The sequence below is a fragment of the Cherax quadricarinatus genome, chromosome 99, assembly GCF_038502225.1.
Source record: "Cherax quadricarinatus isolate ZL_2023a chromosome 99, ASM3850222v1, whole genome shotgun sequence".
Lineage (NCBI taxonomy): Eukaryota > Metazoa > Arthropoda > Malacostraca > Decapoda > Parastacidae > Cherax > Cherax quadricarinatus.
The window spans coordinates 1,455,430-1,479,514 of NC_091390.1; the positions used below are offsets into that span (position 1 = coordinate 1,455,430).

General features: G+C 43.3%; 1 protein-coding gene across 1 annotated transcript in view; it reads left to right on the plus strand.

Annotated features, from left to right (window-relative positions):
* Positions 1 to 24,085, plus strand: part of LOC128704740 (mucin-3B) — a 270,077-nt gene that overhangs the window by 213,394 nt on the left and 32,598 nt on the right. Inside the window, exon 18 of the mRNA XM_070079522.1 lies at positions 676 to 23,898. Coding sequence (XP_069935623.1) covers positions 676 to 23,898 — 23,223 coding nt within the window. The remainder of the gene's footprint in view (positions 1 to 675; positions 23,899 to 24,085) is intronic.

Sequence of the window (24,085 nt, forward strand, 5' to 3'; positions counted from 1 at the left end):
TGTGGAGGACAGTGTCTTACAGTCAGTAACTGCTGTGGACAGTGACTTACAGTCAGTAACTGTTGTGGACATTGACTTACAGTCAGAAACTGCTCTGGACAGTGACTTACAGTCAGTAACTGTTGTGGAAGACAGTGACTTACAGTCAGTAACTGCTGTGGACAGTGTCTTACAGTCAGTAACTGCTGTGGACAGTGTCTTACTGTCAGTAACTGCTGTGGACAGTGTCTTACAGTCAGTAACTGCTGTGGACAGTGTCTTACAGTCAGTAACTGCTGTGGACAGTGTCTTACAGTCAGTAACTGCTGTGGAGGACAGTGTCTTACAGTCAGTAACTGCTGTGGAAGACAGTGTCTTACAGTCAGTAACTGCTGTGGAAGACAGTGTCTTACAGTCAGTAACTGCTGTGGACAGTGTCTTACAGTCAGTAACTGTTGTGGAGGACAGTGTCTTACAGTCAGTAACTGATGTGGAGGACAGTGTCTTACAGTCAGTAACTGATGTGGAGGACAGTGTCTTACAGTCAGTAACTGTTGTGGAGGACAGTGTCTTACAGTCAGTAACTGTTGTGGAGGACAGTGTCTTACAGTCAGTAACTGTTGTGGAGGACAGTGTCTTACAGTCAGTAACTGCTGTGGACAGTGTCTTACAGTCAGTAAGTTCTGTGGAGGACAGTGTCTTACAGTCAGTAACTGATGTGAAGGACAGTGTCTTACAGTCAGTAACTGTTGTGAAGGACAGTGTCTTACAGTCAGTAACTGTTGTGAAGGACAATGTCTTACAGTCAGTAACTGATGTGGAGGACAGTGTCTTACAGTCAGTAACTGATGTGGACAGTGTCTTACAGTCAGTAACTGATGTGGAGGACAGTGTCTTACAGTCAGTAACTGATGTGGAGGACAGTGTCTTACAGTCAGTAACTGCTGTAGAGGACAGTGTCTTACAGTCAGTAACTGTTGTGGACAGTGTCTTACAGTCAGTAACTGCTGTGGAGGACAGTGTCTTACAGTCAGTAACTGCTGTAGAGGACAGTGTCTTACAGTCAGTAACTGCTGTAGAGGACAGTGTCTTACAGTCAGTAACTGATGTGGACAGTGTCTTACAGTCAGTAACTGATGTGGACAGTGTCTTACAGTCAGTAACTGATGTGGACAGTGTCTTACAGTCAGTAAATGATGTGGACAGTGTCTTACAGTCAGTAACTGTTGTGGAGGACAGTGTCTTACAGTCAGTAACTGCTGTGGAGGACAGTGTCTTACAGTCAGTAACTGCTGTAGAGGACAGTGTCTTACAGTCAGTAACTGCTGTAGAGGACAGTGTCTTACTGTCAGCAGCTGCTGTGGACAGTGTATTACAGTCAGTAACTGCTGTGGAAGACACTGTCTCACAGTCAGTAACTGCTCTGAAGGACAGTGTCTTTCAGTCAGTAACTGCTGTAGAGGACAGTGACTTACAGTCAGTAACTCCTTTTGACAGTGACTTACAGTCAGTAACTCCTTTGGACAGTGACTTACAGTCAGTAACTCCTTTGGACAGTGACTTACAGTCAGTAACTCCTTTGTACAGTGACTTACAGTCAGTAACTCCTTTGGACAGTGACTTACAGTCAGTAACTCCTTTGGACAGTGACTTACAGTCAGTAACTCCTTTGTACAGTGACTTACAGTCAGTAACTCCTTTGGACAGTGACTTACAGTCAGTAACTCCTTTGGACAGTGACTTACAGTCAGTAACTGCTGTAAAACCAGAGGATTCTGTAGACAAGGTCAGTGATAATCAGTACTTAGGGTCATCTCCACCACAGACCTCTGCTGTGGGAAGCACCTCTCTCAGCACTGCTGTGGGAAGCACCTCTCTCAGCACTGCTGTGGGAAGCACCTCTCTCAGCACTGCTGTGGGAAGCACCTCTCTCAGCACTGCTGTGGGAAGCACCTCTCTCAGCACTGCTGTGGGAAGCACCTCTCTCAGCACTGCTGTGGGAAGCACCTCTCTCAGCACTGCTGTGGGAAGCACCTCTCTCAGCACTGCTGTGGGAAGCACCTCTCTCAGCACTGCTGTGGGAAGCACCTCTCTCAGCACTGCTGTGGGAAGCACCTCTCTCAGCACTGCTGTGGGAAGCACCTCTCTCAGCACTGCTGTGGGAAGCACCTCTCTCAGCACTGCTGTGGGAAGCACCTCTCTCAGCACTGCTGTGGGAAGCACCTCTCTCAGCACTGCTGTGGGAAGCACCTCTCTCAGCACTGCTGTGGGAAGCACCATTTCTGAGAGAGGTGGTCCTCTTTCATCTGTGGTTCTTACTGAGAAAGTCGACTCCACAGAGATGCTGGACCAACACAGCCCACAGACTTCAATCGCTCCAATATTTCTCACTCAGAGAGAAGCCTGTACCATATTAGAGGACACTGGTATAACTTATAGGCCTAAGAGTAGGCTGGTTCGCATTTCACAGCAAACTGCAGTGGTGGAAGGCAGCAGTACACTGACAGGGCCGCCACAGTACACTGTAATCCAATCTACTGAGAACACTGTACTTGATACAGTGATTCCTGCACTGTTGGTGACTTCTGCTGTGGAAGTCAGCAGGTCTATCAGTGCTGACGTTGTGATCCCAAGTGCTGACGGTACTGCAGCAACATCAGCAACTAAGATGACAGTGGATGAGGTTGACAGTCAGACAGATAAGGCGGACAGTATCCATACACAGGCTGACACTATAGACTCACAGGCTGTCACTGTACACACACACACTGACGGTATGCACACAGAGGAGGCTGACAGCATACACACACAGGCTGACAGCACTCACACACAGGCTGACAGCATTCTCAGAGAAACACCACAGACAGAAACACTGCCACACAACACACAGCAACACACTCCAGCAGCACCTGACAGCACAATGGCTGACAGCAGACACCAAGCAGACATTTCAATAAGACATAAGGATGCAGATGTCAGCCTTTCAGAGCTAGAGTCTTCAGCAGTGACGTCGCTAATACCAGATGCGACTTTAGCAGTGACGTCATTAATACCACTAGATGTGACTTCAACAGTGACATCTCTAATACCACAAGATGTGACTTCAGTAGCAGTGACGTCACTAATACCAGATGTGACCTCAGTAGCAATGACGTCAGTAATACCAGAAGATGTGATTTCAGAAGCAGTGACATCTCTCATACCAGAAGATTTGAATTCAGCAAAAGTGACGTCACCAGCGCCAGAGGATTTTTCAGCAGTGACGTCACTAATACCTGAAGATGTGACTTCAGAAGCAGTGATGTCTCTAATATCAGGCGTGACAGAAGCGGTGATGTCACAAGTGCCATATGTGACTTCAGCAGTAACGTCACTAATGGAAGATGTGACTTCAGAAGCAGTGATGTCACTAATACCGGAAGATGTGACTTTAGTATCGGTGATGTCACTAACACCCGATGTGACTTTAGAAACAGTGACGTCGGCAGTACAAAATGTGACTTCAGCCACATCAGACGTGACTACAGAAACAGTGGTATCACTAATACGAGATGTGACTTCAGTAGCAGTGACGTCACCAATACCAGATGTGACTTCAGAAGCAGTGACGTCACTAATACCAGAAGATGTGACTTCAGTAGCAGTGACATCACTAATGTCAGATGTGACTTCAGTAGCAGTGATGTCACCAATAAGAGACGTGACTTCAGAATCAGTGACGTCACTAATGCCAAATGTGACTTCAGAAGCAGCGACGTCTCTAATAACAGAAGATATGACTTCAGACGCAGTGACGTTACTAATACCAGACGTGACCTCAGAAGCAGTGACGTCTCTAATACCAGAAGATGTCATGACTTCAGGAGCAACGTCTCTAATAACAGAAGCTGTGACTTCAGAAGCAGTGACGTCACTAATACCACATGTGAATTCAGTAGCAGTGACGTCACTAATACCTGACGTGACTTCAGAAGCAGTGACGTCACTAATAGCAGATGTGACTTCAGTAGCAGTGACATCACTAATACCAGAAGTTACTTCGGAAGCAGTGACGTCTCTAGTACCAGATGTGACTTCAAAAGCACTGACGTCTCAAATACCAGAAGATGTGACTTCAGTAGCAGTGACGTCTCTAATACCAGAAGATGTGACTTCAGTAGCAGTGACGTCTCTAATACCAGATGTGACTTCAGGAGCAGTGACATCAATAAAAGATGTAACTTCAGCAGTAACATCACTACCAGAAGATGTGACTTCAGTAGTAGTGACGTCTCTAATACCAGGTGTGACTTCAGGAGCAGTGACGTCAATAAAAGATGTGACTTCAGTGGCATCACTACCAGAAGATGTGACTTCAGAAGCAGTGACGTCTCTAATACCAGATGTGACTTCAGTAGCAGTGACATCTCTAATACCAGATGTGACTTCAGTAGCAGTGACGTCTCAAATACCAGAAGATGCGACTTCAGCAGAAGTGACATCTCTAACATCAGATGTAACTTCAGGAGCAGTGATGTCAAAAGATGTGACTTCAGCAGTGACATCACTACCAGAAGATGTGACTTCAGTAGCAGTGACATCTCTAATACCAGATGTGACTTCAGTAGCAGTGACATCTCTAATACCAGATGTGACTTCAGTAGCAGTGACGTCTCTAATACCAGATGTGACTTCAGTAGCAGTGACGTCAATAAAAGATGTGACTTCAGTGGCATCACTACCAGAAGATGTGACTTCAGTAGCAGTGACATCTCTAATACCAGATGTGACTTCAGTAGCAGTGACATCTCTAATACCAGATGTGACTTCAGTAGCAGTGACGTCTCTAATACCAGAAGATGCGACTTCAGCAGCAGTGACATCTCTAACATCAGATGTAACTTCAGCAGCAGTGACATCTCTAACATCAGATGTAACTTCAGGACATCAGGTCAGCATTTTAGCTGTAAGATTCTCTCAAGCCACACTTACAGTGGCTGACAGTTGGTTACTGCATGACCAATCTTTCGGTAATCTAGGGTGTGAGTTAGAGGTTAGAGGTGAAGCACTGTCTGCTGCAGTGCTGCACAACTCTGCTGCTGATATTGAGGATAATCAGACAGGTAACTGTATTGTGGAAGGTCGTGACTCGGTGGCAGACACCCCAACATTATATGATGTAGAGAGCAGCAGCACTACTCCAGCAGACACTTACCAAGCAGAAAATTTACCAATAGGTGATACTGTCAGCACTAGTGAAACAGACAGTTATAAAGCAAAAACAGAGCCAACACCACACGCAGTTCAGAGCAGCACTACTCCAGCAGACACAATACGAATACCACATGTAATGAAAGACAGAAAAACTCCAGCAGACATTTATGAAGCAGAAACACTAAAAATACATGTCATGGAAGAGAGCACTACTCCAGCAGACATTTATCAACCAAAAACACTACCAACACATGTCGTGAAAGGCAGCACTACTCTAGCAGACATTTATCAAGCAGAAACACTACATACACAAGTCATGGAAAGCAGCACTACTCCAGCAGACATTTATCAAGCAGAAACACTACATACACAAGTCAAGGAAGACAGCACTACTCCAGCAGACATTAATCAAGCAGAAACACTACAAACACAAGACATGGAAGGCAGCACTACTCCAGCAGACATTTATCAAGCAGAAACACTACCTACACATGTCATGGAAGACAGCACTATTCCAGCAGACAATTATCAAGCAGAAACACTACGAACACATGTCATGGAAAGCAGCACTACTCCAGCAGACATTTATCAAGCAGAAACACTACGAACACATGTCATGGAAAGCAGCACTACTCCAGCAGACATTTATCAAGCAGAAACACTACAAACACAAGGCATGGAAGACATAACTATTCCAGCAGACAATTATCAAGCAGAAACACTGTCATCACATGTCAAGGCAGACAGCACTGCTTCAGCAGACATTTATCAAGCAGATACACAAACAACATACATCATGCAAAGCAGCACTACTCCAGCAGACATTTATCCAGCAGAAACACTTCCAACACAACATGTCAAGGCAGACAGCACTGATTCAGCAGACATTTATGAAGCAGATACGGAAGCAACATACATCATCCAAAGCAGCACTACTCCAGCAGACACTTATAAAGCAGAAAAACTACCAACACATGACATGGATGACAGCACTACTCCAGCAGACATTTATCAAGCAGAAACGCTACCAACTCAACCTTTGATGGAAGAGAGCACAACTCCAGCAGACATTTCTCAAGCAGAAATACTACCAACACATAACATGGATGACATCACTACTCCAGCAGACATTTATCAAGCACAAACACTACCAACACATGACATGGATGACAGCACTACTCCAGCAGACATTTATCAAGCAGAAACGCTACCAACTCAACCTTTGATGAAAGAGACCACAACTCCAGCAGACACTTCTCAAGCAGAAATACTACCAACACATGACATGGATAACATCACTACTCCAGCAGACATTTATCAAGCAGAAACGCTACCAACTCAACCTTTGATGGAAGAGAGCACAACTCCAGCAGACATTTCTCAAGCAGAAATACTACCAACACATGACATGGATGACATCACTACTCCAGCAGACATTTATCAAGCAGAAACACTACCAACACAACCTGTGATGGAAGAGAGCACTACTCCAGCAGACATTTATCAAGCAGAAACACTACCAACACAAATTGTCATGGAAGACAGCACTATTCCAGCAGACATTTATGACGCAGACTCACTTCCAGCATATGTCAAGGAAGACAGTACTTCACCAGCAGACATTTATGAAGCAGAAACACTACCAACACATGACATGGATGACAGCACTACTCCAGCAGACATTTATCAAGCAGAAACACTACCAACACATGACATGGATGACAGCACTACTCCAGCAGACATTTATCAAGCAGAAACACTACCAACACATGACATGGATGACAGCACTACTCCTGCAGATATTTATCAAGCAGAAACACTACCAACACATGACATGGATGACAGCACTACTTCAGCAGACATTTATCAAGCAGAAATACTACCAACACATGACATGGATGACAGCACTACTCCAGCAGACATTTATCAAGCAGAAAGGTTACTAACACATGACATGGATGACATCACTACTCCAGCAGACATTTATCAAGCACAAACACTACCAACACATGACATGGATGACAGCACTACTTCAGCAGACATTTATCAAGCAGAAATACTACCAACACATGACATGGATGACAGCACTACTCCAGCAGACATTTATCAAGCAGAAAAACTACCAACACATAACATGGATGACAGCACTACTCCAGCAGACATTTATCAAGCAGAAACACTACCAACACATGACATGGATGACAGCACTACTCCAGCAGACATTTATCAAGCAGAAACACTACCAACACAAATTGTCATGGAAGACAGCACTATTCCAGCAGACATTTATGACGCAGACTCACTTCCAGCATATGTCAAGGAAGACAGTACTTCACCAGCAGACATTTATGAAGCAGAAACACTACCAACACATGACATGGATGACAGCACTACTCCTGCAGATATTTATCAAGCAGAAACACTACAAAGACATGTCATGGATGACAGCACTACTCCAGCAGACATTTATCAAGCAGAAAGGTTACTAACACATGACATGGATGACATCACTACTCCAGCAGACATTTATCAAGCACAAACACTACCAACACATGACATGGATGACAGCACTACTCCAGCAGACATTTATCAAGCACAAACACTACCAACACATGACATGGATGACATCACTACTCCAGCAGACATTTATCAAGCAGAAATACTACCAACACATGACATGGATGACAGCTCTACTCCAGCAGACATTTATCAAGCAGAAACACTACCAACACATGACATGGATGACATCACCACTCCAGCAGACATTTATCAAGCAGAAACACTACCAACACATGACATGGATGACAGCACTACTCCAGCAGACATTTATCAAGCAGAAACACTACCAACACAAATTGTCATGGAAGACAGCACTATTCCAGCAGACATTTATGACGCAGACTCACTTCCAACATATGTCATGGAACACAGTACTTCTCCAGCAGACATTTATCAAGCAGAAATACTACCAACACATGACATGGATGACATCACTACTCCAGCAGACATTTATCAAGCAGAAGCACTACCAACACAAATTGTCATGGAAGACAGCACTATTCCAGCAGACATTTATCAAGCAGAAACACTAACAACACAAATTGTCATGGAAGACAGCACTATTCCAGCAGACATTTATCAAGCAGAAACACTACCAACACATGATATGGATGACATCACTACTCCAGCAGACATTTATCAAGCAGAAACACTACCAACACATGACATGGATGACAGCACTATTCCAGCAGACATTTATCAAGCAGAAACACTACCAACACATGACATGGATGACAGCACTATTCCAGCAGACATTTATCAAGCAGAAACACTACCAACACATGACATGGATGACATCACTACTCCAGCAGACATTTATCAAGCAGAAACACTACCAACACATGACATGGATGACAGCACTACTCCAGCAGATATTTATCAAGCAGAAACACTACCAACACATGACATGGATGACAGCACTACTCCAGCAGACATTTATCAAGCAGAAACACTACCAACACATGACATGGATGACAGCACTACTCCAGCAGATATTTATGAAGCAGAAACACTACCAACACATTACATGGATGACAGCACTACTCCAGCAGACATTTATCAAGCAGAAACACTACCAACACATGACATGGATGACAGCACTACTCCAGCAGACATTTATCAAGCAGAAACACTACCAACACATGACATGGATGACAGCACTACTCCTGCAGATATTTATCAAGCAGAAACACTACCAACACATTACATGGATGACAGCACTACTCCAGCAGACATTTATCAAGCAGAAACACTAACAACACATGACATGGATGACAGCACTACTCCAGCAGACATTTATCAAGCAGAAACGCTACCAACTCAACCTTTGATGGAAGAGAGCACAACTACAGCAGACATTTCTCAAGCAGAAATACTACCAACACATGACATGGATGACATCACTATTCCAGCAGACATTTATCAAGCAGAAACGCTACCAACTCAACCTTTGATGGAAGAGAGCACAACTCCAGCAGACATTTCTCAAGCAGAAATACTACCAACACATGACACGGATGACATCACTACTCCAGCAGACATTTATCAAGCAGAAACACTACCAACACAACCTGTGATGGAAGACAGCACTACTCCAGCAGACATTTATCAAGCAGAAACACTACCAACACAAATTGTCATGGAAGACAGCACTATTCCAGCAGACATTTATGACGCAGACTCATTTCCAACATATGTCAAGGAAGACAGTACTTCTTCAGCAGACATTTATGAAGCAGAAACACTACCAACACATGACATGGATGACAGCACTACTCCAGCAGATATATATCAAGCAGAAACACTACCAACACATTACATGGATGACAACACTACTCCAGCAGATATTTATCAAGCAGAAACACTACTAACACATGAAATGGATGACAGCACTACTCCAGCAGATATTTATCAAGCAGAAACACTACCAACACATGACATGGATGACAGCACTACTCCAGCAGATATTTATCAAGCAGAAACACTACTAACACATGACATGGATGACAGCACTACTCCTGCAGATATTTATCAAGCAGAAATACTACCAACACATGACATGGATGACAGCACTACTCCAGCAGACATTTATCAAGCAGAAACACTACCAACACATGACATGGATGACAGCACTACTCCTGCAGATATTTATCAAGCAGAAACACTACCAACACATGACATGGATGAGAGCACTACTCCAGCAGACATTTATCAAGCAGAAACACTATCAACACATGACATGGATGACAGCACTACTCCAGCAGACATTTATCAAGCAGAAACACTACCAACACATGACATGGATGACAGCACTACTCCAGCAGACATTTATCAAGCACAAACACTATCAACACATGACATGTATGACAGCTCTACTCCAGCAGACATTTATCATGCAGAAACGCTACCAACTCAACCTTTGATGGAAGAGAGCACAACTCCAGCAGACATTTCTCAAGCAGAAATACTACCAACACATGACATGGATGACATCACTACTCCAGCAGACATTTATCAAGCACAAACACTACCAACACATGACATGGATGACAGCACTACTCCAGCAGACATTTATCAAGCAGAAACTCTACCAACACATGACATGGAAGACAGCACTACTCCAGCAGACATTTATCAAGCAGAAACACTACCAACACATGTCATGGATGGCAGCACTACTCCAGCAGACATTTATCAAGCAGAAACACTACCAACACATGACATGGATGACAGCACTACTCCAGCAGACATTTATCAAGCAGAAACTCTACCAACACATGACATGGAAGACAGCACTACTCCAGCAGATATTTATCAAGCAGAAAGGTTACCAATACATTACATGGGTGACAGCACTACTCCAGCAGACATTTATCAAGCACAAACACTACCAACACACGACATGGATGACAGCTCTACTCCAGCAGACATTTATCAAGCAGAAACGCTACCAACTCAACATTTGATGGAAGAGAGCACAACTCCAGCAGACATTTCTCAAGCAGAAATACTACCAACACATGACATGGATGACATCACTACTCCAGCAGACATTTATCAAGCAGAAACACTACCAACACATGACATGGATGACAGCACTACTCCAGCAGACATTTATCAAGCAGAAACTCTGCCAACACATGACATGGAAGACAGCACTACTCCAGCAGACATTTATCAAGCAGAAACACTACCAACACATGTCATGGAAGACAGCACTACTCCAGCAGACATTTATCAAGCAGAAACACTACCAACACATGTCATGGAAGACAGCACTACTCCAGCAGACATTTATCAAGCAGAAACACTACCAACACAAATTGTCATGGAAGACAGCACTATTCCAGCAGACATTTATGATGCAGACTCACTTCCAACGTATGTCATGGAAGACAGTACTTCTCCAGCAGACATTTATCCAGCAGAAACACTGCCAATGCATGTCATGGAAGGCAGCACTACTCCAGCAGACATTTATCAAGCAGAAATACTACCAACACATGACATGGATGACATCACTACTCCAGCAGACATTTATCAAGCAGAAACACTACCAACACATGACATGGATGACATCACTACTCCAGCAGATATTTATCAAGCAGAAACACTACCAACACATGACATGGATGACAGCACTATTCCAGCAGACATTTATCAAGCAGAAACGCTACCAACTCAACCTTTGATGGAAGAGAGCACAACTCCAGCAGACATTTCTCAAGCAGAAATACTACCAACACATGACATGGATGACATCACTACTCCAGCAGACATTTATCAAGCAGAAACGCTACCAACTCAACCTTTGATGGAAGACAGCACAACTCCAGCAGACATTTCTCAAGCAGAAATACTACCAACACATGACATGGATGACATCACTACTCCAGCAGACATTTATCAAGCAGAAACGCTACCAACTCAACCTTTGATGGAAGAGAGCACAACTCCAGCAGACATTTCTCAAGCAGAAATACTACCAACACATGACATGGATGACATCACTACTCCAGCAGATATTTATCAAGCAGAAACACTACCAACACAACCTGTGATGGAAGAGAGCACTACTCCAGCAGACATTTATCAAGCAGAAACACTACCAACACATTACATGGATGACAGCACTACTCCAGCAGACATTTATCATGCAGAAACACTACCAACACATGACATGGATGACAGCTCTACTCCAGCAGACATTTATCAAGCAGAAACACTACCAACACAAATTGTCATGGAAGACAGCACTATTCCAGCAGACATTTATGACGCAGACTCACTTCCAACATATGTCATGGAAGACAGTACTTCTCCAGCAGACATTTATCAAGCAGAAATACTACCAACACATGACATGGATGACATCACTACTCCAGCAGACATTTATCAAGCAGAAACACTACCAACACATGACATGGATGACATCACCACTCCAGCAGACATTTATCAAGCAGAAACACTACCAACACATGACATGGATGACAGCACTACTCCAGCAGACATTTATCAAGCAGAAACGCTACCAACTCAACCTTTGATGGAAGAGAGCACAACTCCAGCAGACATTTCTCAAGCAGAAATACTACCAACACATGACATGGATGACATCACTACTCCAGCAGACATTTATCAAGCAGAAACACTACCAACACATGACATGGATGACAGCACTACTCCAGCAGACATTTATCAAGCAGAAACGCAACCAACTCAACCTTTGATGAAAGAGAGCACAACTCCAGCAGACATTTCTCAAGCAGAAATACTATCAACACATGACATGGATGACATCACTACTCCAGCAGACATTTATCAAGCAGAAACACTACCAACACAAATTGTCATGGAAGACAGCACTATTCCAGCAGACATTTATGACACAGACTCACTTCCAACATATGTCAAGGAACACAGTACTTCTCCAGCAGACATTTATGAAGCAGAAACACTGCCAACACATGACATGGATGACAGCACTACTCCAGCAGACATTTATCAAGCACAAACACTACCAACACATGACATGGATGACAGCACTACTCCAGCAGACATTTATCAAGCAGAAACACTACCAACACAACCTGTGATGGAAGAGAGCACTACTTCAGCAGACATTTATCAAGCAGAAACTCTACCAACACATGACATGGAAGACAGCACTACTCCAGCAGACATTTATCAAGCAGAAACACTACCAACACATGTCATGGAAGACACCATTTCCCCAGCAGACATTTATCAAGCAGAAACACTACCAACACAAATTGTCATGGAAGACAGCACTATTCCAGCAGACATTTATGACGCAGACTCACTTCCAACGTATGTCAAGGAAGACAGTACTTATCCAGCAGAGATTTATGAAGCAGAAACACTACCAACACATGACATGGATGACAGCACTACTCCAGCAGACATTTATCAAGCAGAAACACTACCAACACATGTCATGGAAGGCAGCACAACTCCGGCAGACATTTATCAAGCAGAAACACTAAGAACACAAGTCATGGAAGACAGCACTACTCCAGCAGACATTTATCCAGCAGAAACACTGCCAATGCATGTCATGGAAGGCAGCACTACTCCAGCAGACATTTATCAAGCAGAAACACTAAGAACACAAGTCATGGAAGACAGCACTACTCCAGCAGACATTTATCCAGCAGAAACACTGCCAATGCATGTCATGGAAGACAGCACTACTCCAGCAGACATTTATCAAGCAGAAACACTACCAACACATGTCATGGAAGGCAGCACAACTCCAGCAGACATTTATCAAGCAGAAACACTAAGAACACAAGTCATGGAAGACAGCACTACTCCAGCAGACATTTATCCAGCAGAAACACTGCCAATGCATGTCATGGAAGGCAGCACTACTCCAGCAGACATTTATCAAGCAGAAACACTAAGAACACAAGTCATGGAAGACAGCACTACTCCAGCAGACATTTATCCAGCAGAAACACTGCCAATGCATGTCATGGAAGACAGCACTACTCCAGCAGACATTTATCCAGCAGAAACACTGCCAATGCATGTCATGGAAGACAGCACTACTCCAGCAGACATTTATCAAGCAGAAACACTACCAACACATGTCATGGAAGACAGCACTACTCCAGCAGACATTTATCAACCAGAAACACTACCAACACATGTCATGGATGACAGCACTACTCCAGCAGACATTTATCAACCAGAAACACTACCAACACATGTCATGGAAGACAGCACTACTCCAGCAGACATTTATCAACCAGAAACACTACCAACACATGTCATGGAAGACAGCACTACTCCAGCAGACATTTATCAAGCAGAAACACGACCAATACAGTATGCCATGGAAGACACCATTTCCCCAGCAGACATTTATCAAGCAGAAACACTACCAACACATGTCATAGAAGACAGCACTACTCCAGCAGACATTTATCAAGCAGAAATACTACCAACACATGACATGGATGACATCACTACTCCAGCAGACATTTATCAAGCAGAAACACTACCAACACAACCTGTGATGGAAGAGAGCACTACTCCAGCAGACATTTATCAAGCAGAAACACTACCAACACAAATTGTCATGGAAGACAGCATTATTCCAGCAGACATTTATGACGCAGACTCACTTCCAACATATGTCAAGGAAGACAGTACTTCTCCAGCAGACATTTATGAAGCAGAAACACTACCAACACATGACATGGATGACAGCACTACTCCAGCAGATATTTATCAAGCAGAAACACTACCAACACATGACATGGATGACAGCACTACTCCAGCAGACATTTATGAAGCAGAAACACTACCAACACATGACATGGAAGACAGCACTACTCCAGCAGACATTTATCAAGCAGAAACACTACCAACACATGACATGGACGACAGCACTACTCCAGCAGACATTTATCAAGCAGAAACACTACCAACACATGACATGGATGACAGCTCTTCTCCAGCAGACATTTGTCAAGCAGAAACGCTACCAACTCAACCTTTGATGGAAGAGAGCACAACTCCAGCAGACATTTCTCAAGCAGAAATACTACCAACACATGACATGGATGACATCACTACTCCAGCAGACATTTATCAAGCAGAAACACTACCAACACATGACATGGATGACAGCACTACTCCAGCAGACATTTATCAAGCAGAAACGCTACCAACTCAACCTTTGATGGAAGAGAGCACAACTCCAGCAGACATTTCTCAAGCAGAAATACTACCAACACATGACATGGATGACATCACTACTCCAGCAGACATTTATCAAGCAGAAACACTACCAACACAACCTGTGATGGAAGAGAGCACTACTCCAATACAAATTGTCATGGAAGACAGTACTTCTCCAGCAGACATTTATGAAGCAGAAACACTACCAACACATGACATGGATGACAGCACTACTCCAGCAGACATTTATCAAGCACAAACACTACCAACACATGACATGGATGACAGCACTACTCCAGCAGACATTTATCAAGCACAAACACTACCAACACATGACATGGATGACAGCACTTCTCCAGCAGACATTTATCAAGCAGAAACTCTACCAACACATGACATGGAAGACAGCACTACTCCAGCAGACATTTATCAAGCAGAAACACTACCAACACATGTCATGGAAGACAGCACTACTCCAGCAGACATTTATCAAGCAGAAACACTACCAACACATGTCATGGAAGACAGCACTACTCCAGCAGACATTTATCAAGCAGAAACACTACCAACACAAATTGTCATGGAAGACAGCACTATTCCAGCAGACATTTATGACGCAGACTCACTTCCAACATATGTCAAGGAAGACAGTACTTATCCAGCAGAGATTTATGAAGCAGAAACACTGCCAACACATGACATGGATGACAGCACTACTCTAGCAGATATTTATCAAGCAGAAACACTACCAACACATGACATGGATGACAGCACTACTCCAGCAGATATTTATCAAGCAGAAACACTACCAACACATGACATGGATGACAGCACTACTCCAGCAGATATTTATCAATCAGAAACACTACCAACACATGACATGGATGACAGCACTACTCCAGCAGACATTTATCAAGCAGAAACACTTCCAACACATGACATGGATGACAGCACTACTCCAGCAGACATTTATCAAGCAGAAACACTACCAACACATGACATGGATGACATCACTACTCCTGCAGATATTTATCAAGCAGAAACACTACCAACACATGACATGGATGACAGCACTACTCCAGCAGACATTTATCATGCAGACACACTAACAACACAAATTGTCATGGAAGACAGCACTATTCCAGCAGACATTTATGATGCAGACTCACTTCCAACATATGTCATGGAAGACAGTACTTCTCCAGCAGACATTTATCCAGCAGAAACACTGCCAATGCATGTCATGGAAGGCAGCACTTCTCCAGCAGACATTTATCAAGCAGAAATACTACCAACACATGACACGGATGACATCACTACTCCAGCAGACATATATCAAGCAGAAACACTACCAACACATGACATGGATGACAGCACTATTCCAGCAGACATTTATCAAGCAGAAACGCTACCAACTCAACCTTTGATGGAAGAGAGCACAACTCCAGCAGACATTTCTCAAGCAGAAATACGACCAACACATGACATGGATGACATCACTACTCCAGCAGACATTTATCAAGCAGAAACACTACCAACACATGACATGGATGACAGCACTACTCCAGCAGATATTTATCAAGCAGAAACACTACCAACACATGACATGGATGACAGCACTACTCCAGCAGACATTTATCAAGCAGAAACACTACCAACACATGACATGGATGACAGCACTACTCCAGCAGATATTTATCAAGCAGAAACACTACCAACACATTACATGGATAACAGCACTACTCCAGCAGACATTTATCAAGCAGAAACACTACCAACACATGACATGGATGACAGCACTACTTCAGCAGACATTTATCAAGCAGAAACACTACCAACACATGTCATGGATGACAGCACTACTCCTGCAGATATTTATCAAGCAGAAACACTACCAACACATGACATGGATGACAGCATTACTCCAGCAGACATTTATCAAGCAGAAACACTACCAACACATGACTTGGATGACAGCACTACTCCTGCAGATATTTATCAAGCAGAAACACTACCAACACATGACATGGATGACAGCACTACTCCAGCAGATATTTATCAAGCAGAAACACTAACAACACATGACATGGATGACAGCACTACTCCAGCAGACATTTATCAAGCAGAAACGCTACCAACTCAACCTTTGATGGAAGAGAGCACAACTCCAGCAGACATTTCTCAAGCAGAAATACTACCAACACATGACATGGATGACATCACTATTCCAGCAGACATTTATCAAGCAGAAACGCTACCAACTCAACCTTTGATGGAAGAGAGCACAACTCCAGCAGACATTTCTCAAGCAGAAATACTACCAACACATGACATGGATGACATCACTACTCCAGCAGACATTTATCAAGCAGAAACAATACCAACACAACCTGTGATGGAAGAGAGCACTACTCCAGCAGACATTTATCAAGCAGAAACACTACCAACACAAATTGTCATGGAAGACAGCACTATTCCAGCAGACATTTATGACGCAGACTCACTTCCAACATATGTCAAGGAAGACAGTACTTCTCCAGCAGACATTTATGAAGCAGAAACACTACCAGCACATGACATGGATGACAGCACTACTCCAGCAGATATTTATCAAGCAGAAACACTACCAACACATTACATGGATGACAACACTACTCCAGCAGACATTTATCAAGCAGAAACACTACCAACACATGACATGGTTGACAGCACTACTCCAGCAGATATTTATCAAGCAGAAACACTACCAACACATGACATGGATGACAGCACTACTCCAGCAGATATTTATCAAGCAGAAACACTACTAACACATGACATGGATGACAGCACTACTCCAGCAGATATTTATCAAGCAGAAACACTACCAACACATTACATGGTTGACAACACTACTCCAGCAGACATTTATCAAGCAGAAACACTACCAACACATGACATGGATGACAGCACTACTCCTGCAGATATTTATCAAGCAGAAACACTACCAACACATGACATGGATGACAGCTCTACTCCAGCAGACATTTATCATGCAGAAACGCTACCAACTCAACCTTTGATGGAAGAGAGCACAACTCCAGCAGACATTTCTCAAGCAGAAATACTACCAATACATGACATGGATGACATCACTACTCCAGCAGACATTTATCAAGCAGAAACACTACCAACACATGACATGGATGACAGCACTACTCCAGCAGATATTTATCAAGCACAAACACTACCAACACATGACATGGATGACAGCACTACTCCAGCAGACATTTATCAAGCACAAACAATACCAACACATGACATGGATGACAGCACTACTACAGCAGACATTTATCAAGCAGAAACTCTACCAACACATGACATGGAAGACAGCACTACTCCAGCAGACATTTATCAAGCAGAAACACTACCAACACATGTCATGGAAGGCAGCACAACTCCAGCAGACATTTATCAAGCAGAAACACTACCAACACATGACATGGATGACAGCACTACTCCAGCAGACATTTATCAAGCAGAAACTCTACCAACACATGACATGGAAGACAGCACTACTCCAGCAGATATTTATCAAGCAGAAAGGTTACCAATACATTACATGGGTGACAGCACTACTCCAGCAGACATTTATCAAGCACAAACACTACCAACACATGTCATGGAAGACAGCACTACTCCAGCAGACATTTATCAAGCAGAAACACTACCAACACATGACATGGATGACAGCACTACTCCAGCAGACATTTATCAAGCAGAAACGCTACCAACTCAACCTTTGATGGAAGAGAGCACAACTCCAGCAGACATTTCTCAAGCAGAAATACTACCAACACATGACATGGATGACATCACTACTCCAGCAGACATTTATCAAGCAGAAACACTACCAACACATGACATGGATGACAGCACTACTCCAGCAGACATTTATCAAGAAGAAACGCTACCAACTCAACCTTTGATGGAAGAGAGCACAACTCCAGCAGACATTTCTCAAGCAGAAATACTACCAACTCATGACATGGATGACATCACTACTCCAGCAGACATTTATCAAGCAGAAACACTACCAACACAAATTGTCATGGAAGACAGCACTATTCCAGCAGACATTTATGACGCAGACTCACTTCCAACATATGTCATGGAAGACAGCACTACTCCAGCAGACATTTATCAAGCAGAAACACTACCAACACATGACATGGATGACATCACCACTCCAGCAGACATTTATCAAGCAGAAACACTACCAACACATGACATGGATGACAGCACTACTCCAGCAGACATTTATCAAGCAGAAACGCTACCAACTCAACCTTTGATGGAAGAGAGCACAACTCCAGCAGACATTTCTCAAGCAGAAATACTACCAACACATGACATGGATGACATCACTACTCCAGCAGACATTTATCAAGCAGAAACACTACAAACACAAATTGTCATGGAAGACAGCACTATTCCAGCAGACATTTATGACGCAGACTCACTTCCAACATATGTCAAGGAACACAGTACTTCTCCAGCAGACATTTATGAAGCAGAAACACTACCAACACATGACATGGATGACAGCACTACTCCAGCAGACATTTATCAAGCTGAAACACTACCAACGCATGACATGGATGACAGCACTACTCCAGCAGACATTTATCAAGCAGAAACACTACCAACGCATGACATGGATGACAGCACTACTCCAGCAGACATTTATCAAGCACAAACACTACCAACACATGACATGGATGACAGCACTACTCCAGCAGACATTTATCAAGCAGAAACACTACCAACGCATGACATGGATGACAGCACTACTCCAGCAGACATTTATCAAGCACAAACACTACCAACACATGACATGGATGACAGCACTACTCCAGCAGACATTTATCAAGCAGAAACTCTACCAACACATGACATGGAAGACAGCACTACTCCAGCAGACATTTATCAAGCAGAAACACTACCAACACATGTCATGGAAGACAGCACCACTCCAGCAGACATTTATCAAGCAGAAACACTACCAACACATGTCATGGAATACAGCACTACTCCAGCAGACATTTATCAAGCAGAAACACTACCAACACAAATTGTCATGGAAGACAGCACTATTCCAGCAGACATTTATGACGCAGACTCACTTCCAACATATGTCAAGGAAGACAGTACTTATCCAGCAGAGATTTATGAAGCAGAAACACTGCCAACACATGACATGGATGACAGCACTACTCTAGCAGATATTTATCAAGCAGAAACACTACCAACACATGACATGGATGACAGCACTACTCCAGCAGATATTTATCAAGCAGAAACACTACCAACACATGACATGGATGACAGCACTACTCCAGCAGATATTTATCAAGCAGAAACACTACCAACACATGACATGGATGACAGCACTACTCCAGCAGATATTTATCAAGCAGAAACACTACCAACACATGACATGGATGACAGCACTACTCCAGCAGATATTTATCAAGCAGAAACACTGCCAACACATGACATGGATGACAGCACTACTCCAGCAGACATTTATCAAGCAGAAACACTACCAACACATGACATGGATGACAGCTCTACTCCAGCAGACATTTATCATGCAGAAACGCTACCAACTCAACCTTTGATGGAAGAGAGCACAACTCCAGCAGACATTTCTCAAGCAGAAATACTACCAACTCATGACATGGATGACATCACTACTCCAGCAGACATTTATCAAGCAGAAACACTACAAACACAAATTGTCATGGAAGACAGCACTATTCCAGCAGACATTTATGACGCAGACTCACTTCCAACATATGTCATGGAAGACAGCACTTCTCCAGCAGACATTTATGAAGCAGAAACACTACCAACACATGACATGGATGACAGCACTACTCCAGCAGACATTTATCAAGCACAAACACTACCAACTCATGACATGGATGACAGCACTACTCCAGCAGACATTTATCAAGCAGAAACACTACCAACACAACCTGTGATGGAAGAGAGCACTACTCCAGCAGACATTTATCAAGCAGAAACTCTACCAACACATGACATGGAAGACAGCACTACTCCAGCAGACATTTATCAAGCAGAAACACTACCAACACATGTCATGGAAGACAGCACTACTCCAGCAGACATTTATCAAGCAGAAACACTACCAACACATGTCATGGAATACAGCACTACTCCAGCAGACATTTATCAAGCAGAAACACTACCAACACAAATTGTCATGGAAGACAGCACTATTCCAGCAGACATTTATGACACAGACTCACTTCCAACATATGTCAAGGAAGACAGTACTTATCCAGCAGAGATTTATGAAGCAGAAACACTGCCAACACATGACATGGATGACAGCACTACTCTAGCAGATATTTATCAAGCAGAAACACTACCAACACATGACATGGATGACAGCACTACTCCAGCAGATATTTATCAAGCAGAAACACTACCAACACATGACATGGATGACAGCACAACTCCAGCAGACATTTATCAAGCAGAAACACTACCAACACATGACATGGATGACAGCACTACTCCAGCAGATATTTATCAAGCAGAAACACTACCAACACATGACATGGATGACAGCACTACTCCAGCAGATATTTATCAAGCAGAAACACTACCAACACATGACATGGATGACAGCACTACTCCAGCAGATATTTATCAAGCAGAAACACTACCAACACATGACATGGATGACAGCACTACTCCAGCAGATATTTATCAAGCAGAAACACTGCCAACACATGACATGGATGACAGCACTACTCCAGCAGACATTTATCAAGCAGAAACACTACCAACACATGACATGGAAGACAGCACTACTCCTGCAGACATTTATCAAGCAGAAACACTACCAACACATGACATGGATGAGAGCACTACTCCAGCAGACATTTATCAAGCAGAAATACTACCAACACATGACATGGACGAGAGCACTACTCCAGCAGACATTTATCAAGCACAAACACTACCAACACATGACATGGATGACAGCACTACTCCAGCAGACATTTATCAAGCAGAAACTCTACCAACACATGACATAGAAGACAGCACTACTCCAGCAGACATTTATCAACCAGAAACACTACCAACACATGTCATGGAAGACAGCACTACTCCAGCAGACATTTATCAAGCAGAAACACTACCAACACATGTCATGGAAGGCAGCACAACTCCAGCAGACATTTATCAAGCAGAAACACTACCAACACATGTCATGGAAGGCAGCACAACTCCAGCAGACACTAATCAAGCAGAAACTCTACCAACACATGACATGGATGACAGCACTACTCCAGCAGACATTTATCAAGCAGAAACACTACCAACACATGAAATGGATGACAGCACTACTCCAGCAGACATTTATCAAGCAGAAACACTACCAACACAAATTGTCATGGAAGACAGCACTATTTCAGCAGACATTTATGATGCAGACTCACTTCCAACATATGTCATGGAAGACAGTACTTCTCCAGCAGACATTTATCCAGCAGAAACACTGCCAATGCATGTCATGGAAGGCAGCACTACTTCAGCATACATTTATCCAGCAGAAACACTACCAACACATGACATGGATGACAGCACTACTCCAGCAGACATTTATCAAGCAGAAACACTACCAACACATGACATGGATGACAGCACTACTCCAGCAGACATTTATCAAGCAGAAACACTACCAACACATGACATGGATGACAGCACTACTCCAGCAGATATTTATCAAGCAGAAACACTACCAACACATGACATGGATGACAGCACTACTCCAGCAGACATTTATCAAGCAGAAACACTACCAACACATGACATGGATGACAGCACTACTCCAGCAGATATTTATCAAGCAGAAACACTACCAACACATGACATGGATGACAGCACTACTCCAGCAGATATTTATCAAGCAGAAACACTACCAACACATGACATGGATGACAGCACTACTCCTGCAGATATTTATCAAGCAGAAACACTACCAACACATGACATGGATGACAGCACTACTCCAGCAGACATTTATCAAGCAGAAACACTACCAACACATGACATTGATGACAGCACTACTCCAGCAGACATTTATCAAGCAGTAACACTACCAACACATGACATGGATGACAGCACTACTCCAGCAGACATTTATCAAGCAGAAACACTACCAACACATGACATGGATGACAGCACTACTCCAGCAGACATTTATCAAGCAGAAACACTACCAACACATGACATGGATGACAGCACTACTCCAGCAGACATTTATCAAGCAGAAACACTACCAACACATGACATGGATGACAGCACTACTCCAGCAGACATTTATCAAGCAGAAACACTACCAACGCATGACATGGATGACAGCACTACTCCAGCAGACATTTATCAAGCAGAAACACTACCAACACATGACATGGATGACAGCACTACTCCAGCAGACATTTATCAAGCACAAACACTACCAACACATGATATGGATGACAGCTCTACTCCAGCAGACATTTATCATGCAGAAACGCTACCAACTCAACCTTTGATGGAAGAGAGCACAACTCCAGCAGACATCTCTCAAGCAGAAATACTACCAACACATGACATGGATTACATCACTACTCCAGCAGACATTTATCAAGCACAAACACTACCAACACATGACATGGATGACAGCACTACTCCAGCAGACATTTATCAAGCAGAAACTCTACCAACACATGACATGGAAGACAGCACTACTCCAGCAGACATTTATCAAGCAGAAACACTACCAACACATGTCATGGAAGACAGCACTACTCCAGCAGACATTTATCAAGCAGAAACACTACCAACACATGTCATGGAAGACAGCACTACTCCAGCAGACATTTCATCAATGCAGAAACACTAGCAGAACAACAATGTCATGGAAGACACCATTTCCCCAGCAGACATTTATCAAGCAGAATCACTACCAACACAAATTGTCATGGAAGACAGCACTATTCCAGCAGACATTTATGATGCAGACTCACTTCCAACATATGTCATGGAAGACAGTACTTCTCCAGCAGACATTTATCCA